The sequence below is a fragment of the Lacerta agilis genome, chromosome 17, assembly GCF_009819535.1.
Source record: "Lacerta agilis isolate rLacAgi1 chromosome 17, rLacAgi1.pri, whole genome shotgun sequence".
NCBI lineage: Eukaryota > Metazoa > Chordata > Lepidosauria > Squamata > Lacertidae > Lacerta > Lacerta agilis.
This window is the reverse complement of record NC_046328.1, coordinates 17,340,685-17,358,527: the sequence shown is the minus strand read 5'-3', so window position 1 is coordinate 17,358,527 and position 17,843 is coordinate 17,340,685. Positions and strand designations below refer to the sequence as shown.

The window sequence follows — 17,843 nt, the reverse complement described above, 5'->3', positions numbered from 1 at the left end:
CTCAAATGCTTTCGGCTTCCTCACCTGCCCCCCGTGCAAGTCGTGGGCCACCAGCAGCTCTGGAACACTCTCTGGAGGTAGGTGCCATTCTGGATATGACAGGAAACCGTCCGGGTGACAGTGTAAGAACACCAATTCCTGAAAAGAGACAAGAGACACAGGATGCATCACCAGTTGCTGAGGAACAACAGCGGAGGCAGAATATGCCATTGCCCTCGTATTATGTGCCCGGCCTGGAAGCTTCCGGAAGCTCCAGCTGCAGCAGAATGTGGTAGCCAGACTGCTGGTGGGGGCATCTGACTGACAACATGCCACGCCACCATTAGAGCCCACTTACAACCAAGCCTGGTTCAAGGAAGGTCCTTGTATTAATTGACAAATCCCTGAACAACATAGGCCCGGGGTACCCCAGGGATCTCTTGAGTCCTTCTATCTATCATGGATGCCTTATGACACCACTTGGGGGTCCCTTGTAACTCTACAATTCATATATATATATATTTCTGCTTTACAATTTAAAGTACTCATTTTTACATCCTTAAGGTACCGTGTTTCTCCTAAAATAAGACATAGCCATAAAATAAGCCATAGCAGGATTTCTATGCATTTGCGAAATATAAGCCGTTCCCCGAAAATAAGCCATACCCTGAAAATAAGCCATAGTGATGCGGCACCTCCCATTAAAACAGCCTGGAGAGGCGTGGCTATGCAGCGTACCGATGTGACACGGTTAAAATAAGACATCCCCTGAAAATAAGCCATACTGTGTTTTGTTGAGGGGAAAAAAATATAAGACGGTGTCTTATTTTATGAGAAACATGGTATCAGTGACTTCCCATCTTCTCTTTCCATGGTTCATTTTACATATCATAAATCCCTGCATATTTTACACAGAAACCATACCATTCAGTATTCCATTATTACATCCATCATAACTTATTCACACTGTTGAATTTATCTTCATGCTGCCAGCGTTTTCAGCTGTACACAGTTATTTCCCATATATTCAATGACCGTTTTCCAATCTTCTCTAAACGTATCCTCTTCTTGTTCTCTTATTCTAGATGTTAAGTCTGCAAGCTGCGCATATTCTGTCAACTTAAGTTGCCAATCTCCTGTAGTCGGGACTTCGCTCGTTTTCCATTTTGGGGCTAACAAAACACAGGCTGCAGTAGTGGCAGGCTGCAGTAGTGGCATACATAAATAACCTTTTTGACACCTGGGAATTTCCATCTGAATTATCCCCAACAGAAAGGACTCTGGTTTCTTTGGGACAACTCTATGGTTCTATGATTCTATGAGATCATCTGCAGGAGCACCACTGATCGTTCCTCGCCATTACCATCCTTGCCGTCTGACGAGGACGCCATTGTGTGGAAGGTGCAAAACATTTGTGCGAACAAGCAGCAATGTGTCTATCCCTGAGTCCAGGATGCCAGGCTACACGGGGTGTTGACCTGACCCATCCTCTAGGCTCTTAAGTTCTTGGCTGTTCGGTTGACCTCAAAGGTCCCTTACAAGTCAATCATTTCATCTTCCCCCTACTCTTTTGGTTCCCCCACCCTAACGAAAGAAAATTCAAGGCAAGAGCTAGAATCTCAATGAGGGAAAGGGGTGCCAACCTGAATAAAATATTGGGAAGGGGGCAGGTAAGCCCTGCCTAGTATAACTGATCACATGACAGGGCGCACTCACACCATTTGAATGGCAATGCCCGGCCCCCTCAAATATTTTATTGGGGAGGGAGCCAAAGGGACCTCGGCCCCTAGGAGTTGGCACCTATGGCGAGGAGGCCAGCACCCTCTCACCGAGCCCCTAATGGCTACAACACCGAAGCAACAACATGCAGTTAAAACCAGTGTGTGAAGCCTTCGTGACCCCAGGAATATTCCCAGCCCAGACTTTCCCCAGTTCGTGATTGACACCTTACTCGGTCCAAGAAACCAAAACACTGTGAGTTGCCAGAGGAACACCCCGCTGGCACTGAACTGCCTCTCCACATTCTGAGCAAGGAAGAGGGGTGTGTGTGTGTGCGACTGTGTGCCCATAATATAGGGGAGGAGAGAGCGAGAACTTGAAAAGGCTGGAAAAGGGCCCTGGAGAGGCGATTAAGCATTCCAGAGAGCAAACAGGAAGGGGAATTCCCTCCAGCCCCAGAAACCTGGTGCCAAGTCTTGCTCTTGAGAGGTCTGTAATTTTCCGTGCCAGAGTCATAAATCCCTGACTGGCAGGATGGAGAAAGGAAATACTCACTCGCCTTGTGGGGGGTTCACAGGACCTAGCATTGCTACTCTCTCCATCCGTCTGGCGTGCATATATAAGACACGTTAAGTCTTTGGATTCCAGGCAGCGGCAAGCTTTTCCAGGAGAGCCGGCAAAAGGGTCAGGTAATGTGAGATCCTGAGGTTGCCAAAACACATGGAATCTGGAGGTTGCCTTTCAAGCCCCGATATAATCTAAATGGAGACCTTTCAGCAGGTCAAGAGTTGGGGGTGCCCAGGCTCAGAACAGCAAGGGCCTGTTGTCAGTGATGTGTCGAGGCATCCCTCCAAGGGGTTCCTATTTATCAAAGGCTTAAGAACACAAGAAAAGCCTGCTGGATCAGGCCAACGGCCCGTCTAGTCCAGCATCCTGCTCTCTCACAGGGGCCAACCAGATGCTCCAGCGGGGAACCTGTAAACAGGACCTGCAGACAAGAGCATTATGGTTTCCAGCAACTGGCCTTCAGAAATATCACTGCCTCCAATCGTGTCGCCAGAGTACAGCCATCTTGGCTAGTAGCTGTAATAAACAAAATGTATATTTCATAGCCTTCCCCTCCCTAAGCTGTCCCAGTTTGGTGGTACGTGTCCCAGCGAATCCCAGTTTGCCCTTCCAGGGGGAGGGGATGCCTTTTAAAAAATCTCACAAGTGTGAGTTGATACACCTGCTGCATTTCTCGGGATTCAGCACCGCCACCGTGGTTTCTGGAAATTAAGAGTGCCATTCTATTTTAAGCACGCCCAATCGACGCACGAAGGCAGGTCAGAAGCGGAACGGGGCAGGGACGCTTAGATGCTCTCCAGTCTCTGCCAACACGCTTGGGAACTGGGAACGGAACCTCCATGCAAAACAGTTGCTGCCTGCATAGAGACACTTAACTGGGAATAAGCCACACGGCGACAAAGTGCAATTTGCATGCGAGTAGGTTTGCAAGGATTGCACTGCCATGTCCCTGGTGGAGGCAACAGACATCTCAGGCCTGTGGGGCAAGTGTGTAAATAAGGCACGGCGATCCTGTGGCATGCTCAACTGATGTTATTGGACTCCAACTCTCATCATCCCAGGATGTTGGACTGGAGGGTGTTGGGAGTCTAACAATATATGGAGGACCACAGATTTCGCCACTGCTTGTGGGCTAGAGACCTGCTTCCTTATCATTACTTTAGCGGCAAATTCAGAACTGCAGGGTCCCTTCACGGGAGACACAGCCACTCCCCCTTCTTTGATTATACAACCATTTTACAATTATTCGATAACAACAACAATATGGCAACAATCAATGCAGATCTCCATGTGTTGCCTTTTCAGCTAGATTGACTATTTCCTGCACACGAAGATGGGCAAATGATTTGGAGTGCTCCAATGTCACCTTTAAGAGTGACCCAGGCGGTGCTTTCTGCGAAGTTCCATTGCACGCAACAGAATTTGCACACCATTCTCTTGAGACAGAAGCCCCTGGTGCAGGGGCGTCGCTGGAGAGGGGCGGTAGGAGCGGTACGCCTCCAGTGACAGGGTGACAAGCGGCGGGTGGGGGTGACAAGCGGCGGCCCCTCCCCCCACTCCCACGCGCCGCCGCTCCCTCCGTCACCCCGGGAGCAGCAGCGCTGCAGGGACGGGGTGACCAGTGGTGCGTGGGGAGTGGTGGGAGGCACCGCCGCTTGTCACCCCCACACACCGCCGCTCACTCCGTCGCCGTGGGAGCAGCAGCGCACAGTGTGTGCGCTGCTGCTGCTCCCGGGGCGACGGAACGAACGGCGGCACGTGGGGTGACAAGCGGCGGCCCCTCCCCCCACTCCCACACGCCGCCGCTCCCTCCGTCACCCCAGGAGGGGCAGCGCACAGCTCGTCTCCAGCCAGTGGCGAAAAAAGCCACTGAAAGAGAGGGCTTTCCCCCTTTCAGCGGCTTTTTTCGCCGCTGGGCTCAGGGAGCGGAGCCCGGGGGGAAAGGACAGGGGCAGGCCAGCGAGGGGAATGACACCCCCCTTGCTGGCCCAACCCCTCTCCTTTCCCCAGGACGGCTCCGCTCACGGAGCGCAGCGGGAGAGGGGCGGGCCAACTGGCCCGCACGGAGCGACACCCCGCCCCCATGGGTGCCGCTGGGCTTACCGCCCCCGGCAGCCCAGCGGCTAGCTACGCCCCTGCCCTGGTGTGTTTTTCAGGGTTCCTAAACAGCTCCATGGTGTTCTTCCCACGCCTCTTCCAGAAGGACCCTGGGAGCCCATCCTCATTGGCTGGCTCACTTCCTTTCGCTCGGATTGGCTCCCAACAGGACAAAGGAGGAGGAGATGACTTCTTAGTGGCTAGAAAGCTCCCCTTTTGTGCTGACTGGGTGGTTCTAAGATGCTGGAGGCAAGATCTTTGAGGCGACCCTGCAGCTGCAGAAATAGTAAGGGGTCTTTGACTCCACCCCCCAATAACCACTTCACTAGTGTTCCTCTTGCAGTAAATTGGTGGGAGCTGGCAGAAGGCAGTTTCACATGGGAGCACACTACCCAAAAGCGGCTGAGGGTCAAATGGCAAATCACATCAAATGCATCATCTGTATGGTTTTTAAAGGGATTGTAAAATAGAAACACTACTGACAAAATTAGGACTTTGGAGCCCAGTTAATATTTGCTTCCCACACCACAGCCTTGAGAAAAATTGCCCCTCCTGGGACCAATAGCAGCTGGGGGGGGAGAGATTTTTGATGAGAACACAGTGGGTGGAAAGAGTTAAAGCCCCCTCTGTGCCCCATTCCTGAACTTGAACTTTTTAGCCTTATAGAAAAGGCAAGGAGGTGACACGATAGAAATGTATAAAATTATGCAGAAAGCGGATTAAGAAAAAAATTTCTCCTTCTTGCATAAAACTAGAATTCGTGGAAGTCTAACAAAGCTGAATGTTGGGAAAGACAGGACAGATAAAAGAAAGGACTTCTTCACACAGTTCATTGTTAATCTGTGGAACTCATTCCCACAGCAGGCAGTGACAGCCACCAACTTGAACGGCTTCAAAAAGTGGTGCCTTCCATAGTTCCAGTTACAGGTGGGTAGCCGTGTTGGTCTGCCATAGTCGAAACAAAATAGAAAATTATTTCCAGTAGCACCTTAAAAAGGTAAAGGTAAAGGGACCCCTGACCATCAGGTCCAGTCGTGTCCGACTCTGGGGTTGCAGCGCTCATCTCGCTCTATAGGCCGAGGGAGCCAGCGTTTGTCCGCAGACAGCTTCCGGGTCATGTGGCCAGCATGACAAAGCCGCTTCTGGTGAACCAGAGCAGCGCACGGAAACGCCGTTTACCTTCCCGCCGGAGCGGTCCCTATTTATCTACTTGCACTTTGACATGCTTTCAAACTGCTAGGTGGGCAGGAGCTGGGACCGAGCAACGGGAGCTCACCCCGTGGCAGGGATTCGAACTGCCAACCTTCTGATCAGCAAGCCCTGATCAGAAGGTTGGCAGTTCGAATCCCTGCCACGGGGTGAGCTCCCGTTGCTCGGTCCCAGCAGTAGCACCTTAGAGACCAACTGAGTTTGTTCTTGGTATGAGCTTTCGTGTGCATGCACACTTCTTCAGATACTACTGGAAAGAATTTTCTATTTTGTTTCAAAAAGTGGGTTAGACAATCAAATTCCCAGGAGATAAGGTATTTTGTTCCCCTCTGACCTTTCCCTAGTCAACGTGGTCAACAGTGACGATGATGTTGTAGCCCGATGCCATAGCAATAGCCATGATACTGCCATTTCAGTCGGTCTACCCTGAGTAGTGCTAACATTGGATGCAGCAACCCTCTATTGCTTTTGCTGCAATCCCTCTGGAAAAGCTTTTCCTCCGAGTTGTTGAGCTTCCTGAAATTCACCACTTAAAACAACAACAACCCCCCCACAGGTTTGTTGCAAATGTTGGCTTGACACTTCGCTGACTCGTCACAAGCCAGATTTATAAGGGCTGGGGTCTGTCTCTTCCCCTACACACCAGTTCAGCCCCAAATCATGCATTCCTCCACCTTTTACACAACCCCAGAGGCTCAAGCCAGCATCCCAGCAGAAGCTTCATTGTGTTGCAACCTCACATGGATGGAGCGAGATCAAAGGAATCTCAGGCAACTTCTGTCATTCCAGACAGCAGGAGAGGCAAGGATTCGGCTGCCCAGCAACCACTGCCCCGCATAGTCCTTAAACCAGAAGAGACCACCTACAGACAGGGCTCCTTTCATTCCTAAAAGGAGGGGAGCCAGTCTCAGGCCTGCCTACATCGCTGAAATGCATGCTGCACTCTGCATGTAGGGAATAAAGCATGGCAAAAGACAGGTCCCTTCCAGCTCTAGGATTCTATGACAGCTGAAAGGAGAGGAGACCTGATGGTGCAGGCCTGCCACAGCAGAACTAACGGAGTGAGGTCGCCAGACTCTGACCCCTGTGTGCCTTCTCAGTCTGCTGACCAAGTGCTCAATGAGGACGGGAAACTTATTAAGTCTTCAATTCAATTTGTTTATTGCATTAGCCCTATGGCCATAGCACATAGTAAAAGACCAGGCAGTAGCCTGGCACGATTATGCAGAGAATACAACAGATACAGTTAAAACAATTGGCAGTAAAATTGTACAGGTTAAAACAAACAAAATAAAAAGCACTAGCAGGTGTGACGACAGTGTCCATATTGGGAATATACATAGGACTAAGGCTAAGGGAAGTTGGCCAAAAAGGTGGTCCTGAGTTTCAGGGCCTGTAATATGTAGATGGCCACTCCACGTGAAACCAAGGGGTTGGCATCCACCAGTAGATATTTCATGCGGTCATCGTCCCTGGCAATAGTCGACGGGATTAGAGGGAGAAGCCTGGATCTTATTGAGGCATATAGTGGGCAGTAGAGGAAGAAGTGAATAAAGTCCTCTATCTTTCCATTATTAAGTCACTCTGATACTTTTTTGGGGTGGGGGGTGGGGGAGAGTCTCACAGGGGCCAAGGTGCTTGCTGTTAAAGGCCGACACAGAGCCCCATCTCTTGAACACACATTTGCCCAGGGACTGGTTCCAGTCCGGGGTTGATGGAAGTGGGGGGACGACAACTCCACAACTTCTGACATTCCTGTCACATTCCTCCTCAGCATCACGCCAGCCCCGCGGCCACCACCTACCTCCTGGAGCAAGGCCATGCGACACCCTCGCCACTGCCCCCCTGGAGCCCATCACAAAAGCCTCTTTATGCCTTGCCCTCCCCCTGTCAATCTGGCCTCTTCTGGTCCTGATGCTGCAGGCTTGCGGGTGGGTGGGTGGCTGGCTGGCTGGCCAACGTCCGCTCACCCCAGAGCAGCTGGAAGGGGTTGTCACTAGCGCTCGTGGAATGTGAACACTCAGCATCAGGGCCGCCCCTGTGGCCGAGATCCCAGCCCGCCAAGAGGGACGGGCGCCAGTGGCCAAGTGGAGTAAATGAATAGATCTCCCTGATCTTCTGTTCACTCCCTCCCTTCCCCACCAAAAAAAACTGGGCCCACCACAAGAAGCGCTCTGCGGCTGTCTCGATTCCGCTCTCCAGCTGCAAGACCTCCCTAGACACGGTTCCCATGACGCCTGGGAGGCAGGCTGCCTGGTCTGGGGAGGAACGTCATCTGGCCAGCATTGCCGCTGGCTGAGAGGGATGCCCCTCCTCAAGGAAGAACGTAAAAACCCAAGAAGAACCCTGCTGGATCAGGCCAATGGCCCATCTAGTCCAGCATCCTTTTCTCACAGTGGCCAACCAGACGCCTGTGGGAAACGTGCAAGCGGGATTCGAACACAAGAGTCCTCCCCCACTCCTGCAGTTTCCAGCAACTGGTACTCAGAAGCATTGCTGCCTTCGACTGTGAAGGCAGAGCACAGCCATTGTGGCTTGCAGGAGTGCTAGAAACTCAGACACAGGTGAAACTCGAAAAATTAGAATATGGTGGAAAGGTTCATTTCTTTCAGTAATTCAACTTAAAAGGTGAAACTAATATATGAGATAGACTCATGACAAGCAAAGTGAGATATGTCAAGCCTTTATTTGTTATAATTGCAATGATTATGGCGTACAGCTGATGAGAACCACAAATTAACAATTTCAACTTTGGGGTTTCCATCAGCTGTACACCATAATCATCACAATGATAACAAACAAAGGCTTGAAATATCTCGCTTTGCATGTCATGAGTCTATCTCACATATTAAACTCCAGTAGCTAATGAAAACAATTGCTTACATAAATTGACTTTTCTACGATATTCTAATTTTTCGAGTTTCACCTGTATGTAAGCTAGGCACCAAATGGCTCCTTAAACCAGGATTGCAGTCGCCAAAATGGAATGCCTAGTTCCCATTTTTGGCCCAGACGAATACAAGTCGTATTTTTCAACAACAACATTTATACCCCGCCCATCTGGCTGGGTTTCCCCAGCCGCTCTGGGTGGCTTACATAATATATAAAACATAATAAAGCATTAAACATTAAAGACCTCCCAATACAGGGCTGCCTTCAAATGTCTTCTAAAAGTTCTAAAATTGTTTATCTCCTTGGCATCTGAAGGGTGTTCCACAGAGGGCGCCACTACCGAGAAGGCCCTCTGCCTGGTTCTCTGCAATTTTGCTTCGCACAGTGAGGGAACCAGCAGAAGACCCTCAGAGTAGGACATCAGTGTCCGGGCTGAGCAATGTGGGTAGAGACACTCCTTCAGGTATACTGGGCTGCAGCTATTTAGGACTTTAAAAATCAGCACCAACACTTTGAATTGTGCTCAGAAACATACTGAGAGCCAATGAATATCCTTTAGGATTGGTGTTACATGGTCCTGGCAGCCACTCCCGGTCACCAGTCTAGCTGCCACATTCTGGATTAGTTGCAGTTTCTGGGTCACCTTTAAAGGTAGAGCGCATTGCAGTAGTTCAAGTGGCAGATAACCAGAGCATGCAGCACTCTGGCAAGACTGTGGGCAGGTAGGGTATCAGCTAGTGTACCAGGTGGAGCTGGTAGACGGCTGCCCTGGACACAAAACTGACCTGTGCCTCCATGGACAGCTGTGAGTCCAAAACACAACTTTTTGGCTCCTGAAATTCATTCTGATTGTGCAGATAAAATATCATGGGTAGAATTCTACAGGATGTGTTGCTAGTATGTGGAAACAGTCAAGATCCAAGGATTCCTTGGCATGCACCTGCAGGTGGTGGAGACGTCAGGTGCCATCCTGGAGCCCGGGCATCTTCACTTGGTTGCAAGTGGCCGGTAGCCAGGTGCAAAATGCGCCTGGCACCTGGCTAATTTCAAAGAAGGTGAAGAAGAAGAAGAGTTTGGATTTGATATCCCGCTTTATCACTATCCGAAGGAGTCTCAAAGCGGCTAACATTCTCCTTTCCCTTCCTCTTCCACAACAAACACTCTGTGAGGTGAGTGGGGTTGAGAGACTTCAAAGAAGTGTGACTAGCCCAAGGTCACCCAGCAGCTGCATGTGGAGGAGCGGAGACGCGAACCCGGTTCCCCAGATTACGAGTCTACCGCTCTTAACCACTACACAACACTGGCTCTCAAACACTGACTAGTAGCCACCAGAGCAGACAACTTTTGTTCCTAGGATTCGGGGCAGGGGGGAGAGATGACTATTAAAGTGCCTTAAATGTATAGCATGGATATGATCCAAAAGTTCATGCATGATGCAGCCTGTGCCATTTTATTTAATTGAAATATTTCTATGTCACCATTCATTTACAGGGGGGGGGGGAAATGCCACCAAAGCAAAGTCACACTGTAAAATAACTTAATGCTCAGTAAAAACCAAACCCACCAGGAAAACAACCAAGGCATTCATGGGAATGGTTGTAGCTCAGTGGCAGAGAATTTGCCTGGAAGAAGGTCCCATGTTCGATCCCCAGCATCTCCACATAGACACTAGGAGAGAATCCTCTCTGAAATCTAGCCAGTGTTGACAATACTGAGCTAGGCAGACAAATGGTCTGACTCAGATCATGTCTGAGTATAACTTAGCAAAGATGCACGCAACCCATTGATCTGGCTCTGTCAAAGGCGACTATGGGGTTGCGGCGCTCATCTCGCTTTCAGGCCAAGGGAGCCGGCGTTTGTCTGCAGACAGCTTTCTGGGTCATGTGGCCAGCAGGACTAAACCGCTTCTGGCCCAATGGGACACCGTGATGGAAACCAGAACGCACGGAAATGCCGTTTACCTTCCCACAGCAGCGGTACCTATTTATCTCCTTGCACTGGCATGCTTTCGAGCTGCTAGGTTGGCAGAAGCTGGGACAGAGCAACGGGAGCTCACCCTGTTGCGGAGATTTGAACCGTCAACCTCTCCCCCTCCATTTGATTGCAGTGTTTACTGAAGGCCAGAGCGGAACCCACTTGAAACGCAGCAAGCAGAAATAAGCATATATGGTGCAATGGGCTGCAATCAGCTTGGCGGTTCAGAAAATTTGGTAGCCCCAATACTCTTGATGCTACCAAACTCCTGCATTGACATCGCAGGCAAGTGATGGCCCAGAGTGAGCCAGGATGCTCCACCCCCAACATTATCAGGGGAATGCCTATAATTAGCTGTAGTCATTCAAAGAGTAGGAAATGCTTCCTTTCCTGCCTCCACATTCTTTTCCCCCCTCTCAACCTGGTGCAGCAGACTTTGTAGCAAGAGCCCAGTGCCTTTTCTCAGCCTGGGGGCTACATGCCGGGAATTGAGAGTAGGCAGAGCAACAGGCATAAATGTCTCCCTTTGTACAAGCAGGCTGGTTTCTAGTGCTACAGACAGGGCCGTCTCGTCCATAGGGGCTGGTGGCACGCCGCGCCAGGGCGCCAGACCCCCCAGGGGCGCCCCCGCGAGCCCGCCAGCATACCGGGCGCCCCCCCAACCCGCCCCCGCCCCCACGGGCGGGCGGGCTGAAAGCCCGCCGCCCTCGCCTCCCGGAGCCCCAGCTGGAGCGCTGGAAGGGCACGCAAAGCCCCGCGCCGCGCCGCTCCAGCGCCATGCCCCTCATCCCCCGCTCGCCCCCCCCTCCCGAGGGGCGGCCAGTGCGGGAGAGAGGCGGGCGGAGAGGCGGCACGCCGGGGGCACCGAGGGATCGCCGCGCCACGGCGGCCGATCCCTCTAAGACAGTGTTTTTCAACCACTGTTCCGCGGCACACTAGTGTGCCGTGAGATGTTGCCTGGTGTGCCGTGGGAAAAATTTGTTTATTTGATTCCTATTCAAGAGAATTACTTTATATATAGTCAATATAGGCACAGAGTTAAATTTTTTAACATTTTCTAATGGTGGTGTGCCTCGTGATTTTTTTTCATGAAACAAGTGTGCCTTTGCCCAAAAAAGGTTGAAAAACACTGCTCTAAGACGGCCTTGGCTACAGATTCTCTGTCCTCCATCCATCCAAGCAAGCAAGCATCCTTGTCAGACTTCAAGGACACAGCCCAGCCAGGTGGAAACTCTGGAGGAAGGTGAAAGGCAAGGCTAGGGAGATCCCCAGGGGCCAAGTAAAGGAGAACAGAGGGCCACATTTGGTCCCTGGGCCGGAGGTCCCCAATTTCCATGTGAGAGGCTGCCCAGGCTAGGAACGCCAGGGTGCTATATTGGTTAGAGTGTTGCACTAATAAGACCTGGGAGACCAGGGTTCAACTCCCCGCTCAGCCACATAAATTCACTGAGTGACCTAGGGCCAGTCACTGTCTCTCAGCCTAACTGACCTCACAGGGTTGTCGTGGGGAATAAACGAGGAGGGGGAGAACTATGTATGCTGTCTCAAGCTCCTCGGTGGGGTATAAATGTAATAGATAAATAAATAAAGAGCTAATGACACCTGCATTTGGACATGGGCCACCCTTGCTTAACTCGCCTTGTTCTATGTCCACTGTTGCAGGTGTCCTTTGCTTTATTTATTGCTAGCCAATGTTGCTGGCAAAACCTTTGGAAGGGCCCTTTCACCAAGGCTTGCTACCCCCAAAATACGTGTTACAAATAAGGATGGCAGAGAAATTTGATCCGGTTCATGTTTTGATGCAAGCTCTGAGCCAATGTGGGAACCAAAACCATAGCTACCCTATGCCATTTATACCTAAATTCAGTAGTTAGATTAGTCATTACCCTGCAAGGCCCGCAATATAGATTAGGAGCGCTCTAAAACTATATTCAAAATGGGGGTGGGGAGGTCCTATCAGTTCACCGTTCCTTAATTTCCTTCACTGCAAGTATAAAAGTTATGATAACTTTAAATGGTTATTAAAACATGCCTTCAGAACTAGCCCTAACTTCAGAGCTGACCAAGCATAATTAATTTATTGAATTCACTGCCACCAGATCCATTGATGGCCAGCAGCCCAGGTGGTTTTCAAAAGTTGGTGCAAATTCACAGTCTGAACATGTCCATTACTCTCTCCATCCCGGCTGGTTGGTATATCATAGAATTGCAGAGTTGGAAGGGGCTACGAGGGTCTTTTAGTCCAACCCCCTTGCAATGCAGGAATCCTTTGCACCACGTGGGGCTTGAACCCACAACCCCGAGATTAAGATTCTCATACTCTGCTGATTGAGTTGAGCTTGCTTTTCTCCTCCTCCCTGCCCAACCCTTTCTCTGCGTGTGCCCTGTTGTCTCTCATTTCATTTTTATTTCTTATGCTATTTGTTCCCCCTATTCGCTGCCCTTCGCCCATCAGGGTGGCAACAACAGCTAAGACAATAAATATCAGTGAGGGAGGGTTGCAGTTCAATAGCAAAGCGGCCACTTTGCATGCAGGTCCCACATTCATTCGCCAGCCCGTCTGCAGATGTGGCTGGAAAATATTCCCTGCCTGAAACCCTGGAGAGCTGCTGCCTGTCAGTGTGACCATCACTGATCTACAAGGGCCAATGGCCTGCCCCAGTATTGAGGCAGCTTCTTGTATGTTTTGTTCATTAGCCACTCTGGAAACCTTTCTTAGTAAATAACATGACTGTGCGGTATAATGGCTAGAGCACCAGACGACGACCTGGGAGAGACCAGTGTTCCAATACCCACTTGGCCAGAAAGCTCACTGGACCTCCTTGGGCCAGTCACTGCCTCTCAGCCTAACCAACTTCACAGGGCTGTTGTGGAGGGTTACATAAAGTTGGGAAGGGGCATGTATACCACCATAGGTGCTAACTCCCTGGGACCCTGGGTGCCCGAGCACCCACAAAATTCCCCATGAAGGAGCCAGGCAGCCACAAATTTTGGTGCCAGGGCCATGCACATTGCATGCCGCCCACGGCCCCAGGCACCCACAGTTGTAGGGCCAAGCCAGCACTCCTGCACACCACTTTGAGCTCCTTGGAGGAAAAGGTGAACCTATGAATGCCATAAATAAAATAGGAAACCTATATGGAGCTCCTCTGGATAGGAGCAGTCTATCTGCGAAGAGATAAAGCAACAGGGCTTGCGAGCTTCCCAAAGGCATCTGTCTGATGGGAAAGAAGGATGAATTAGATGGGCCTAGCCCAAGGAGTTCTGGGCATTAAAAAGCACAATCCGCATTAAGCCACCCGGAGTAACCACACTCCCGCCTTACCTCCGATTGGCGTACTGGAGCCCCGCGCGGTTCCAGGTGCAGCTGACCGGCGCCGGGAGCAAGCAGCAAAGCCACAGCGCAGCTCGGAGGCAGCCCGGCCAGCGCCGAAGCCTTCTCCCGGCCGTCTCCATAAGGAGCCGCGGGGCCTCTGGAGAGCCGGCCCGTCCCCCTCCAGGCAACTGTGTTTCTGATGGCGAGGAGAAGGGGTGGAAAACCTCCCGAGCGAGCCGTGCGTCCTCCCCGACGCGCAAAAGGCTCCCCGGCAAAAGACGCCCAGCCAAGGCAACCGCGGGAGAGGAAAAGTCCTCCGCTTGGCAAAGGAGAGAGAGAGAGGGAGAGGGAGAGAGTATGGGTGGCTCCGTGCCAAGCACAGCCGGAATAAATCCAGGGGTTTCAGCCAAAACAGAGCGAGGAGGGAAGAGAGCTCAGCTGCGCGCTGCTGCTGCTTACAAGCTGCAAACCCCAAATATATTGAAGAAGAAATGAGATCTATCTTTAAAAAAAGAAAAGAAAAGCACGGGAGGAGAAAATGGCATTCAACTCCTTTCTCTCCGCATCCAGCTTGGCTGCAGGAGGGCGCTGATCAGCTGCTGCGCGCGCGTGCAGGCTGCGCCGGATTGATCAAAAGAGCGCAAAAGTAAAAAAAAAAAAGGGGGGGGCCTCCTCTTTCCTCCTGGTGGAGGGCCCCGGCAGTTAGGAAGGGTAGCCTTACAGGGGCTGGATTTCCAGCAGAGGGGGGTGGGTGGGGGGGAGGAGAACTTTGTCTAGCCTAAAACTCTTAATAACCCTTCCTCCTTTTGTTGGCTCAATGTGCCTCTGTCTTATTTGCAAAATATATTTGCATATCCAATGCAATATATATCTATATTTCACCTGCAGATCCCTCCCCTTTTCTCACGCCCCCCCCCCCCCGTCGCCTTCGACTAGATTGAGGAAACCAGAGAGAGAGACCAAGGCTTTTGCAAAGGGTCCCCTCCCTCCTCATTTGCCCCCTCCCCCTGCTCAGTCTTTCATGTTCAAACCCTCGAAAAGTTCCCCTATTCACTCTTGGCCTTGTTAAGGAGAAAAAGAAAGGACTTAGGGGGTGGGGTGGATGTGTTGAGATCACACACACACACACACACACACACACACGACCGGCTTTTTTTCAGGAAGCCAGCTTCTCTCCTCTCTCCCCCACCTCCTGTTGCCAAGGAGTTGCACCTCAAAGGAGGCCTTTACAAAGCAGAGTGGGGTAGATTCAGCATGTCATGAAGGGCAACTGTGTGGCACCCCAAATCTGCCCCCTTTCCTTTGTGTGGGAGATACAGTGAGCTGCTCCAAGAGGGTACCTGCACATAGGCAGGAGCTGCAAAAAAAAAAAAAAAAAAAGGTGTCTCTGTGGGAGAAATGCAGCTCAAAGGAGGACATCTCAAGGGGGGAGAACAACCAGGAGGAAAGAGAAGGGTTGAATTGCCCCATCATCATTATTTCTCCACTTAACTTCAGTAAAACTTACCCAGGAAAAAAATCCCATTCACCAGTTTCCCCCAATTTGGTTCACTCCATAGATTTTGAAGTAGAAGAAGAAGAGTTTGCATTTGATATCCCGCTTTATCACTACCTGAAGGAGTCTCAAAGCAGCTCACATTCTCCTTTCCCTTCCTCCCCCACAACAAACACTCTGTGAGGTGAGTGGGGCTGAGACTTCAGAGAAGTGTGATTAGCCCAAGGTCACCCAGCAGCTGCATGTGGAGGAGCGGAGACGCGAACCCGGTTCACCAGATTACAAGTCTACCACTCTTAACCACTACACGACATCATTCCCAGCTGCAAGCTGCAAAACATGGGAGGCACTGAGTGTGTGCTGCAACATCTTTCTCTTCTCTCTCTCCCAGGCACCACTTCATCTTCAGGGCAGGATACTGTTCATCAGCCCCATAACCTGCTGCCTGGAGCATGTGCTACTCAGGGGTCAGCAAACTTTTTCAGCAGGGGGCCAGTCCACTGTCCCTCAGACCTTGTGGGGGGCATTACTATATTTTTTTTGGGGGGTGAATGGATTCCTATGCCCCACAAAAAACCCAGAGATGCGTTTTAAATAAAAGCACACATTCTACTCATGTAAAAACACGCTGATTCCCAGACCGTCCGCGTGCCAGATTTAGAAGGCGATTGGGCCGGATCTGGCCCCCGCGCCTTAGTTTGCCTACCTATGTGCTACCTCTTGCCCTCTCCTCAGTCTAGGCCTGCAATGCCCCCCACCCTCAGATCATGCAATGCAGCTGCTTTGTGGCATGTGTGTGCTAAAGTGACTCAGGGGGAGCTTCTGGCAGTGCAGGGTGGAAGGAACATCATCCCAGCCTTGAAGGGGGGGGGGAACAGTTTATGGAGATGCACCAAAGGGTCAAGGTTGGTACTAGGAGCAATTGAGGTGCCATCTTGCATGGAGATAACCTTGTGCGTTATTCTATGGGAGCAGTGCATGAAGAGCAGGGTGATTTTGCCTGGGAAAGGCCTCTTGCTGAGCAGCCAAGACCCCCACTTTGTTCTGCTTCCCTTGCTCTCTTCATTCCCTCCCACCAGGAACAAGAACATCTTTATCTTCGGGGGAAAGGAGCTCGCCAACGCCAAAGTCACTGGAGGCTGTTGAGATGATTCCCATTCATCACTCTACCTTGTAACAGCTCCAAGAGCCTTGTTGTCTCTAAGATCTATGTGTGTCTACTCCCATCTATCTACATGTGATGTATGGGCATGTGTATTTATAGATACGTATATACACACATTCTTAAATATATCCATTCTTAAAGAAATCAGCCCTGGGTGCTCACTAGAAGGACAGATCCTGAAGTTGAGGCTCCAGTACTTTGGCCACCTCATGAGAAGGGAAGACTCCCTGGAAAAGCCCCTGATGTTGGGAAAGATGGAGGGCACAAGGAGAAGGGGACGACAGAGGATGAGATGGTTGGACAGTGTTCTCGAAGCTACTAACATGAGTTTGGCCAAACCGCGAGAGGCAGTGAAGGATAGGCGTGCCTGGCGTGCTCTGGTCCATGGGGTCACGAAGAGTTGGACACGACTGAACAACTGAACAACAACAACAAAATATATACACATAACATATATGCACTTTATTACTTTTTTTCTAATTCAGCAACCTCAACCAAATACATGCCCAGAAGGACAATGGTGTATATCTATTGCGCATGGAATCAGACTCCAAAAAAGAGGGGTAAGGTAAAGGTAAAGGGACCCCTGACCAGTAGGTCCAGTTGCAGACGACTCTGGGGTTGCGGCGCTCATCTCACTTTACTGGCCGAGGGAGCATGTGGCCAGCATGACTAAGCCACTTCTGGCGAACCAGAGCAGCGCACGGAAACGCCGTTTACCTTCCTACTGGAGCGGTACCTATTTATCTACTTGCACTTTACCTATTTATCTACTTGCACTTTGACGTGCTTTTAAACTGCTAGGTTGGCAGGAGCAGGGACCGAGCAACGGGAGCTCACCCCGTCGCGGGGATTCGAACTGCTGACCTTTTACTCGGCAAGCCCTAGGCTCTGTGGTTTAACCCACAGTGCCACCCACATCCCTTAAGAGGCTAGCATGTCATAAAGCAGAGGAAAAGTCCCATCAACAGTGCAGCACGAGTCCACAGATGCAGGAAAGGACCTCATTGGCCTCAGTGTTTACAGTCCCCCCCCCCCATGTGTCTCCATGGGGTTGCCATATTTCAAAAGGTAAAAACCAGGACACCCTGAAAGTTGCTGAACTTTTTAAGGAAAACCTGAAAATTGTTGAGCTCCTTTTCCCCCTTTTTTCCCCCCAAAAAAACACACAAAAACAAAAACAAAACAAAGCACTGCATTTTCTCCGGGCCTTGCTTCATTTAATGAACTTCTATCATGTCACCTTTTACAGCAGAACCTCAGTTTTTGAACATAATCCGTTCCGGAAGACCATTCAACTTCTGAAACGTTCAAAAACCAAAAACTGAAAGCAGAAGCCTCAATTCAAGACGGAAGTCACATCAGATGTTCAGGTTCCGAAAAACGTTCAAAAACCAGAACATTTACTTCCAGGTTTTCGGCGTTTGGGA

General features: G+C 50.6%; 1 protein-coding gene across 1 annotated transcript in view; it reads right to left on the bottom strand.

Annotated features, from left to right (window-relative positions):
• EMID1 (EMI domain containing 1) overlaps positions 1-14,047 on the bottom strand; it is a 62,229-nt gene extending 48,182 nt beyond the window's left edge. The window contains exons 1-2 of the mRNA XM_033174964.1: positions 13,763-14,047; positions 25-138 (exon numbers count right to left, since the gene is read on the bottom strand). Of these exons, the coding sequence (XP_033030855.1) occupies positions 25-138; positions 13,763-13,893 (245 nt within the window). The 5' untranslated portion in view covers positions 13,894-14,047. The remainder of the gene's footprint in view (positions 1-24; positions 139-13,762) is intronic.
• Positions 14,048-17,843: the final 3,796 nt, after the last annotated feature.